General features: G+C 47.1%; 1 protein-coding gene across 1 annotated transcript in view; it reads right to left on the bottom strand.

Moving 5' to 3' along the window:
* The window catches only part of CYP27C1 (cytochrome P450 family 27 subfamily C member 1), a 17,869-nt gene that overhangs the window by 3,748 nt on the left and 3,123 nt on the right, over positions 1 to 10,998 (bottom strand). Inside the window, exons 3-7 of the mRNA XM_037735624.1 lie at positions 9,975 to 10,184; positions 8,311 to 8,474; positions 4,462 to 4,628; positions 2,925 to 3,003; positions 2,228 to 2,431 (exon numbers count right to left, since the gene is read on the bottom strand). Of these exons, the coding sequence (XP_037591552.1) occupies positions 2,228 to 2,431; positions 2,925 to 3,003; positions 4,462 to 4,628; positions 8,311 to 8,474; positions 9,975 to 10,184 (824 nt within the window). The remainder of the gene's footprint in view (positions 1 to 2,227; positions 2,432 to 2,924; positions 3,004 to 4,461; positions 4,629 to 8,310; positions 8,475 to 9,974; positions 10,185 to 10,998) is intronic.

Below are 10,998 nucleotides of genomic sequence, written 5' to 3'. Positions count from 1 at the left end.
AAAAGAGAGATGGCGTTTCTCCATGTTGGTCAGGGTGGTCTCGAACTGCCGACCTCAGGTGATCTGCCTGCCTCGGCCTCCCAAAATGCTGAGATTACAGGAGTGAGCCACTGCACCCGGCGAAATGAGGACTTTTTAAGCAAAAACTTTTTAGTAGGTATATCTGTATGTTAACAGCAGCAAACAAGATAACACGATGAGCTTCAAATCCCATTTCATCGCTGGCCTCTGGCTAGGGTGTCTCTCCTGGTTCTCCAGGCAGTTGGAGTCCGGGGGCAACAAGCCTCCCTCCCAACTCACAGATGCCCTTTGGGAGGGTGCAGTGGCTGCGAGACGCACAGCAGCATTTTAGGGAGCTGAGACCTTCTGGGAAACACTCCCCATGGCTGACTTAGTGCAGAGGATGAGAACAGCTTCCACTTCTTGGGCACAGACTCTGCACATGGACTGTTTTTACTCCTCACACACCTGTCAGGCAGGGATTTGGCCCCTTCTGTGAATGAGGCGACAGGCTCGGGTGGCTGAGAAACCTACCAAGGTCCCAGAGCCAGCAAGTAGCAGATCGGGGGTGAAGCCTGCTTACCCTGAGCTCCCCACACACACTGAGCTGCCGCTCACATGCTCCTGGGCACAGGGGCACCGGTCACATCCCCAGGCAGGTGGGATGGTCACTTGATCCCACCAGCCCCAAGCCAGCAGAGCCTCATGGGCCACCTGTGGCTCCAGAGCCAGCCCCGAGCCAGTGGGGGTTCTCCCCACACGTCATTCTGTGCCTCCTCCCTGGGCAGTAGACCCTCGCCTTTTCCAGCTCCAGTGTCCACCCCAAGCCTGACCATCCAGAATCCCTCTCCTGCTCCGCCCAGCAGCCCAGGCTTCCCTGGTCCCTCATTCTCCCTTCTGCCCAGCTCTGGGCTCCCCATGAGCCTGTAGGAGGCACCTGCCTGACTTGTGGGGAAAGAGTCAAGACACCTGGTTCCCACCCTGCACCTGCCACTGTGGGACTTGGCAAGTGGCTGCTGCTTTCTGAGCCTCAGTTTCCTCATCAGTAAAATGGGGAGATGAGGTCACCAGGCACCCCCCACATCCTCCCAATGCTCAGGCAACGATGGCGCTCCCAAACGTCCGGCCAGGGTTTCCCGTCGCTAAGACTGTCTTCTCCGACTTGCAGGAGAGACTAACGGGCGGAATTTTCTCCGTCATCAGTTTTTCTTTTATAAAATTTTCTTCAGGTATTATTTAGTTCCTGCTGCAGCTGGAAGCCAGACACGGGGCAAACCCAGAGTTATGTACTTTAACGTGAAGGTGTTCTCTAACAACACCTGGGGCTTGCGGATGTTTTACATCCTAAGGAGCTTGAGAACCACCGCTCATGTAAATTGTTGGCTCAGTTAAACAAAGGAGACCAGCAAGAGGGTCGCTATGTCTTACCTGGGAGACCTGCTGTTGAGGGTGCCTGAGACGCCAGCTCCTAACTGCAAACATGGCCACCAGAGGTGGGGGTGAGGTCCCCAAACCCCACAGGGCCTCGCTTAGACCTCCAGGGTTTCTCAGAGTGTAGCCCATGCACCCAACCATTGGCATCAGCAGCAGCAGTGGACACCCCACCCTGACCCAGCAAACTGGTGACTGCACGCAGGGCTAGGAGTCTGCCTTGTAAGGTGCCCCCTGCTGGCTTTATGCCACCTAGCATTTGAAGACTACTCATTTGACCCCCACTCCCCTCTCTCCTAACTCACCGTGTGATGGCAGGAGACCTGGGCTCTGAGACCCTGGCAACCCCAGTGACACACACCCCTTCCAAATCTTCAGGCTGTGGCCTGTCCTCTATCCACACGATCCCAAGGAGGAGTGAAGCAAGGCAGGTGGCCATGGGGTTGAAGGTGGCTACCATGGTTGGGGGGCGGGGTGGGCATGGGAGATAGGGAGGCATTTTCAAGGGATTTCATGCAGAGCTCTTGCTTCTGGACAGGGTCTAACTCTGTCGCCCAGGCTGGAGTGCTGGAGTGAGATCACAGCACACTGCAGCCTAAAACTCCTGGGTTCAAGTGAGCCTCCCGCCTCAGCCTCCTGAGTAGCTGGGACCACAGTTGTGAGCCACCATGCCTGACAGCTCTTGCTCTTAAGTTTCCAAAATCGTGTTTTCTTTTTAACCTGGAAGTCTTTATCCAGGTGAGCCCAGTAGAAAGAGGTCAAGCCCAAAGGCCAATATTTGGCCTCCACACCCTACCTGGATCACAACGAGGTGAATCTCCAGTTCTGCAATTCTCCGCCCGATGCAGCTGCGAACCCCGTGACCGAAAGGGATGGACCCAAAATTGTCAACCCTGTCCAAGTCTCCTTTCCGCAGCCAGCGCTCGGGACGGAACTCCTTGGCCCGAGGGAAGTTCTCATCCTGGTACGATGTGGCATAGTGGCAAAGGGCCAGCTGGGTCTGAGGAAATCGGGGATGACAGAAAGGGTTAAGGAGAGGAATCACTTGATAGCAGGGCAGGGCCCAGAGCCGCAGCCAGACAGTCCCCCAGGGTGCTCCCTCCCGCCTGGGGGCCACCTGGGTCCACACACACCCAGGATGGCAGCAGCTGCCTCCCTTCCCGCTCCACACTGCACCCCACATGTCACTGCAGCCACTGAGAAGGCCATTCAAGCCCTTCAGAGACTCCCAGCAGTGACCAGCCTCTTCCACACGGACTGCGGAGGAGGCCAGGGAGCACGGGCTGCCTTGCTAGCGAGCAGTTTCCAGAGCAGTGAGATCACACAGTTCCCCTCCTTTCTCCCAGCCCCCCCTTTTCTTCTTAAAATACATGCAAAAGAAAAGGAAACCTATTGACCTCTGCTGAGGGACAAAGACTTTCTGAAGGTAGAGCAGGTGCCAATTCAACCCCGACCCGCAAAGCCTGGTCCCACCCCTATGGCCCCAAACTCACGCCTTTGGGAATCAGATATCCGCCAATAACCAGGTCTTCCTGGGTGACCCGGCCGTTCCCCGGCAGCACTGGAAACAGCCTGGAAAGGAGCCAGTGGGGACAGGAATGATATGGTGACTTTCACAATATTTTACTGAACACTCAGAACCCTGGATATATTGCCGTTTCCAATAAAAATTCTTAAAAAGTAACACATGGTACAGTTTCAACTGAAACATTTTGCAAGGACCTTCGAGGCTTCTTTGCTGGCTTGCTTTGCCAGTGAGTATTCTGAGGAATGTGGAAAAGATTCCCAAAGCAAAATATGTGCAAAATACAAAGCCAAGCCTTTAATATGACATTGTGTTCCTAGCAGGGAAAATTCCAAGTTTCTAATATTTTCTGTGACCACAGGACCACTTTATCAAGGAATAGTTCATAGGATTTAAGGTCCCATGAAATGCATTTGGAGAAAAGATACTTCAGCCATCAGATTATCTCAGAAAATCCTGAATAAAACTTTAATTGACAAATACCAATAAACATTACAGCCAGCTCCTTTTTTTTTTTTTTTTGAGATTAAATGGCATGCTATATAGGTTGAGGGTCATTACCAAATTGGCTTTGAAAGAATTCTTTAGTACATACTGCAGAAAACAGCCTTTGTTCTTCGTCACAGCATTTCTTCACAGAGGATGCTGTTTTGGGGAAGGGGTGTCATCTGTCCCCTAATCCCATCTCCCATCCAAAGCACCCCCTCAACCCAGGACAACCCACATCCCTCTGGCTTTTCTGTTTGTCAGGAAAGCCCATCTGGGATAAATAAGCCTCACTGGGTGGGTCTCAACCCAGATGAGGACATTCACACAAGTACCATGAGGTTTGTACCGAGGTCTGAAAATCAACCCAACAACCCAAAGTATTTTCCTGACAAATCAATCTTGTTTCGTGAGAGGAACAAAATCAAAGGGCATTGACCCAGGAACATGTTGGGAAACCCCTGATGAGCCTATTGGCTAAAGCAGGGACAATATTCAATGATTGCTCCAAAGATTCTTTTTTTTTTTTTTTGAGATGGAGTCTCACTCTGTTGCCCAGGCTGGGGTGCACTGGTGCGATATCGGCTCACTGCAGCCTCCGCCACCTAAGTTCAAGTGATGCTCCTGCCTCAGCCTCCCAAGTAGCTGGGACTACAGGTTCCCAGCACCACACTGAGCTAATTTTTGTATTTTTAGTACAGACAGGGTTCCACCTTGTTGGCCAGGCTGGTCTTGAACTCCTGACTTCAGGTGATCGGCCTCAGCATCCCAAAATGCTGAGATTACAAGCGTGAACCACCACGCCCAGCCCAAAGATCTTTACAGAGAACAAGGATTATAATACCTCATAAAACAGAATGGTCTTTCTGCTTTTCCGACAAAAGCAGAGAAAAAGTAACAGTCAGGAACATCCACGTCCTAAACAGGTCAGCCGTGAAGGGCAGTTGGAGGACTTGTTATGATAGAAACCAGAGACCTAAGGGACACGGTTTGTCGATGGCATCTGGCCAGCCTTTTACCTCAGGGTTTCCTTAAGGAGAGCTCTGACCAGCGGAACCTTGGGGACATCAGCTGCAGTTGGAACATGCCTTTCCCCCAAATTCCTGACGATCTCCTGGTACACTGTCTGCTGCACTTCTGGGTGCCTTGCCAGGAGATACACTGTCCAGGATAAGGTGAAGGACGTCTAATGAGAGAAAGCAGCAGACAGAGGCAGGCAATGAGTAACACCAGGGACTGACAACAGACGCAGTGGCAGGTATGTTGTCCCCTGGGAATACACAGCTGCAAAGTCAAACTCATCCAGTTCCATACAGCACTTAAGGTCTTACTGAAACGAAAGACTCTTTCCTTAATTCATGGCAGAAAATAATAATAACGAACATATTTGGAAAGTGATGTCAACTCTGTGATTCACGTGGTCCTGTCATGAAGAGCCACAGGAAAAATGATCCCGGAATATTTTTTAATCACTGAAGAGCAGTATGTCAGGGATGCCACAGAGCCTGGAGGATCTGCTGGGACTTTGTGTGACCTTTTTTGCAGGGCTTACTCAGCTTACTCAGCATGTGCCAGAAAGGGCCTCCTGGCATCCCCAGGCCCAGGACATTGGGCCTGGCCCACTCTGACTGCTCTGATCTAGAGATTGGAGTACACAGAAGATCACTAGTTAGCCATCATGCCCTGCCTTCATCCAAGAAAGTCCACACAGAGTAAGTCAATAGCTCATCGGTGCAATGCACTGTCATTTTTTATGCCTTTTCTCAAACCTTTCTACTTATTGAAAAGAATTATTTTATTCTCATAGATCCCAAGATTTTCACTAAAATCAATACTATCATCTATGGGACTGTACTTCACTCTCTTGTAAACAAGGAAATGCCACAGTATAAAGGCCTTTTTCTTTCACAAAAAAAACTGATTTAAAAAGGCAATATTGATATCATTTTCTTGTAAAAGATACTACCTGTTTTAGAGGTCAGGCCTCCTGTATACATAATAGAATGTGTAAGCTCTTATAAATAATAAAAGATTACTTAGATGCTTCCTATCAAGGGAATAGAAAATTTCTATTAAGATCAGATTTTTATGGAAAGATGTGGTATATCCATACAATGGAATACTACTCAGTAATAAAAAAGAATCAATTGCTGTTGTATGCCTCCACATGGATGAATCCGAGTCATTCTTCTGCATGCAGGAAGCCAGATGTAAAAGATAGCATACTGTGTGATTCCATTCTCCTCAATGTTTAGAACAACGTAGCAGTGGTTTCATAAATGATTGCATCTGTCGACAATCTGTATGGCATTATTCAGCTAAATAGATGCAGCTGACTGTGCACAAATTATGCTACAATAACATCAATTTTTAAAAATCAGTATGAAGTTGTAAGAATTTGTCCCCTGGCTTTCATTGCAGGATGCTAAAGGGAACAGCTTCCTCCTGAATGCCACTTCATTGTGATGTTCTTAGTTTCCACCAGGTGGCAGGAGGCACAAGCTCAGCGACCAGGCCATTCATTCATTCCTTCACCTTTCAAGTGGTGTCTTAATTTGAGCAAATCCACGCCATCACATACGCATAGTTAATTAGAATCTTAATTGATTGTACCATTTGTTTTGCATTTAATTCAAATATTTTTGTTTTACTGTTGCACAAGATCCAAAAGAGTAAGGAGTTTATGCTCTGTGTTTTGTTTTGGTTTTTGCTTTTACATGCTTAAGTGACATTACAATAAAAATAAAGCCCTGAGATTTTTTTGTCTTTTTAAGATGGAGGTCTGTGCGGGATGTGGCTTATTCAAGGTCGGGAAGCACCCGAGCAAAGGAAAAGCTTTGCGATGATGAGCCTGGTTGTTTGGTTTTCCCACCTGTTAACGAAGTCAATGACTCCTACCTCAGGGGGAAATGGGGGGCAGGCAGGGTGTGCATAGAATGCTTTGGAAACAGCAAAGCATCACACAATCTAAATTCTCACTTTCCACCACATCACCAGAAGCATCCCAGCCCACAGCTTCCTCAGTTTCTGGCCAGAAATTTTATTATCTTCCACCTACTGAAAGCATCAGCCTAGCTCTTCCCTGTTTCGCCACTTCCTTTTAGCAAATTTTGCAACCGCTCTGCACCTGTACCTACATGGAGATCATTTTCACACTTATCCTATTAATTGTATCATATTACTCATGTGTTTTTGAAAGGAACTTGTCTCCCTATCCCCCTGGACCATGCCACCCCAGCCAGCCAAGAAACCCAGGTTAACAACTGAGTGTGTTCCCTCCACGCCCTGCTCTGTGTTCACACAGTCATGGACACATGTGCACATGCACATAGCCTGAGGGAGGACGGTGTCTCTGCGTCTTATTCACAGGACACGGTATACACCCTGGTCTGCCTCTTCCTTTCTCATGGGATAGCCTGTGGGTTACCCCCAGGTTAATGGGCAGTGCTCTGTCTCATTCTGACATGAACACTCCCTGGTCATGGTATATCATTGATCTGCCACACTACTGGGCTCCATTCACAGGGAATTTGTTGATGCACGCACGCATGCTCGCACGCACACACGCACGCGCGCGCGCACACACACACACACACACATACTCAACCAAACTGCTTAAGTTTACTTTCTTTACACTCTCTTTAGCAGGCAGTTCAATTGTTGCTTCAGAGCCTTTTTTTATTTCCAAATTTAAATGAAATATAATTATTGTGGAGAACTTTACATTTTTTTCCTTGAGCTATTATTTTCTTTTCATAGGAGTCTTTTTCTTGATAGGGAAAAAAACCTTAATTAGCATAAATCCTGGATGGACTTGCACTATAAATAGGCAATTCAGATTGTAGTCTTAATCAAAAAATAAATTTCTGTCAATGGAATTAAAAAAAATTATAGAACAAATTAGGGGTTGAATGAAATGACTTCTTGGCTTTATAAAATGAATTCCATGGCCCGGAATATTTTAAATGAGAAATAATAAGGTTTTTAACTTTAAACATTTATTATGACTTTGTGTGTGTGATAATGGAATTGTGGTTATGCTTTTCACAGAAATCATTATGCACCTGACCTTTAATATACAATCATGCATCGTATAATGATGTTTTGGTCAATGACGGACCAAATAGACAATGGTGGTCCCATAAGATTGTAATACCACACTTGTACCGTAGCTCGTCAATGTCTGAGTATGTTTGGATACACACATCCTTAGCACTGTGTTTCAGGGGTCTGAAGTGGCCTACAAGCAGTAGGCTGCACCACGCAGCTTAGCTGTATGGTAGGCTACCATCTAGGCATGTGCAAATACACTCTTAGATGTTTGCGCAATGACAGGGCCACCCAACAATGCATTTCTCAAAACAAATCTGCGTCATTAAGTGACACATGACTGCATATTCAGAGTTTTCTCCTCCTAGAGCCTCTCAGCCGTGCAGTAGGCCCAGTACAAACATGAACAGTGCGCTAAACATATCTGCCTTAAAAGTAGACAACGGCTGGGCACAGTGGCTCACGCCTGTAATCCCAGCACTTTGGGAGGCCAAGGCGGGTGAATCACCTGAGGCCAGGAGTTCAAGATCAGCCTGGCCAACATGGTGAAACCCTGTCTCTACTAAAAATACAAAAAATTAGCTGGGTGTAGTGGCAGGTGCCTGTAATCCCAGCCACTCTGGAGGCTGGGGCAGGAGAATCTCTTGAACCTGAGTGGTGGAGGTTGCAGTGAGCCGAGATTGTGCCATTGCACTCCAGCCTAGGCGATAGAGCAAAACTCTGTCACACACACACAAAAAAGGTAGAAAACATCGATGAGATGATGAAGAAGGGGTTATCGTGCGTTGCTCATTGAGACCCAGGACCCCCAGACTCACCGTGTCGACGCCGGCCAGCAGCATCTCGGTCACATTGGCGTATATCTCCTGTAGCGTCAGCGCCTGGCTAAGGAAGAGGTATGTGAGAAGTCCCCCGCTCACCCTCCGGCCTCGGTCCATTTGGTACTGTATGTCCCTCAACTTGCTGTCAACATGAATTTGGCCTGTTTGAAAGGAGTTTGGGTTGAGAATCATCTTTTCAGTCTCTGTCCTCCCAGGAACTTAACTAAACCAGTAGCAAGGAAACCTAATTTATCTAAGGTCAGCCTGGGAGCTTCACTCATGCACTTGCTTATGTAAATGAATGAAAAGTTAAAAGACAAGCTAAACATATCTTCCTTTTTAAAAACAAGCTGTAAGATATTTGCAGATGTTTGTTTTACTAATCCGATAGCCAAAGAAATTATTTATATAATATGAGTAACAAAAATGCAAATGCTTTTTTTTTCTAGCACACTTCCAGAAGAAAAAATGAGTGGAGGGGAAAAGGCCAGGCATTCTTATCTGTTTGTTACCATTTTGTACCGACTTCAGGACTCATGTACTCAAATAAATGTTGATTTTCTTTTTCTGTGGCCCAGGCTGGAATGCAATGGCACCATCTCGGCTCACTGCAACCTCTTCCTCCCGGGTTCAAGCGATTCTCCTGCCTCAGCCTTCCGAGTAGCTGGGATTACAGTCATGCACCACCATGCCAAGCTACTTTTTGTATTTTTAGTAGAGACGCGGTTTTGCCATGTTGTTCAAGCTGGTCTTGAACTCCTGACGTCAGGTGATCTGCCCACCTCAGCTTCCCAAAGTGCTGGGATTACAAGTGTGAGCCACCGTACCTGGCCTAAATGTTGATCTTGAAAAGACACCATGAAACACTTTTTCAGTGTTAGCATTGCTCTAGAGCATTGTTCTAAGCATTCTGAAAATCACTTCTTTCTTTTTGGAAATGCTTTCATAGTAAAATTTTTAGTCATGTAAGAAAATGAATCTCTCTGTAATCTCACCTTGGATTTGAACAGAAATTGTAATGTTCAAATGAATGTGCATGGGCCTGAAACTCTACATTTTAAACACTGACCCATTTATTTGGACTAAAGACATCATCTCACATGGAAATTTACTTGTGTGTGTCCCTGCTAGCATGCTTGTTAAAATAAAACTTGTTTTAAAATGAAAAACTGATCATGTTTCTTGTAGTCACAACCCACATGCTTTTTGCTTCTTTAAAAAACAAATCCATGGCCGGGTGCAGTGGCTCACACTTGTAATCCCAGAATTTGGGGAGGTCAAGGTGGGCGATTACCTGAGATCAGGAGTTCGAGACCAGCCTGGCCAACATGGTGAAACCCCGACTCTACTAAAAATACAAAAAAATTAGCCGGGGGTGATGGTGGGTACCTGTAATCCCAGCTACTCGGGAGGCTGAGGCATGATAATCGCTTGAACCTAGGAGGCAGAGGTTGCAGTAAGTTGAGATCACACCACTGCACTCCAGCCTGGGTGACAGAGTGAGACTCCATCTCAAAAAAAAAAAAAAAAAATCCAAAGTTATAGGTCCAAAAACCAACACGTGACTACATGTAAGCCTCCTCTGCTGTGGATGAGAGTTAGAAACATGACATGGCAGGTCAGCCTGCTTCTGCAAATGTTGGTCTCAATTCTTCTCTTACTGAATTTGAAGAGTCCATCCCAGGATCTGCAGAATTCCCGCCAGGGCTTTGGGATGAAGGGACGAAGCCATCTGGGGATGGCGCCTGCATACATGGAGGTTTTGAACATGCTAAACATGAGCTCCAGAGCCTCGATGTATTCCACAGTCAGCTGTGGGACGTTGTTTTCCAGGCAGCCCAAACGACTCTCATAAAGGATGGTGGCCACTCCTAGACGGGAAAGAGAATTTGAAAACCCTCTTCTAGATTATTACCAAAGCAGCAGGCAACATCGGGCCATAAACGCAACTTTCAAATGTGGTCTAGGTGCCTTTCATGAATGTGGCATCATCACTCAGGATTTCTCTGCGTCCTGAGCTGCAGGGTGCTCTGAGGATTTCTCTGCATCCTGAGCTGCCGGCATTTAGGGCTGACGGGCGGTGCTATTGCTGCTTCATCTAAGGAGCCCCACAGCCCTGGGAGACACAGATGAAGAAGCCCACTCTCCGGAGGAGACGCGAAGGCTCCGAGAATTTAAGTAGTTTGGCCAAGGCTGCAGAGGACCCTGGGAGAGGATTGGAGCAGAGGTCTGAAAGGATGAGCCTTTAGGGAGGGGACATCGTTTAGCCTCTCACTGCTCTCCCCTGACACCCTCCTTTCAGGAAGGAGGTGGCAAACCCCACAGGACCTCGTCCTGCCCCACCTGTCCACTGGGGATCACCTTCCAGCCACTTGCCCAGCCCGAGGAACTGAAAAGTGGCTCCTTCTGGCCAAAATGGGAAGCCCAGACCCAGAGAGCTAAAGGCGCAGCAGAAGTGGCCTGGATCCGGGTTGGGCAGAGGTGCACACTGTGTTTACCATTCACTTCGGGATGATTTTGTTACTATGTTTAGAGAACATGAATATTGGAACTCTGCCAAGTTACCTTGAGTGAAACTTGAACGTAAACTTTTTCTTAAAAAAAAGATGAGAAAGCTGACAGAAGGTCCTCCAAGATGCATCTTTTTTTTTTTTTTTTTTTTTTTTTTTTTTTTTTTTTTTTTTT

The sequence above is a fragment of the Cebus imitator genome, unplaced genomic scaffold (genome assembly GCF_001604975.1).
Source record: "Cebus imitator isolate Cc_AM_T3 unplaced genomic scaffold, Cebus_imitator-1.0 Scaffold863, whole genome shotgun sequence".
Taxonomy (NCBI): Eukaryota; Metazoa; Chordata; class Mammalia; order Primates; family Cebidae; genus Cebus; species Cebus imitator.
This window is presented reverse-complemented; position numbering and strand designations above follow the sequence as displayed.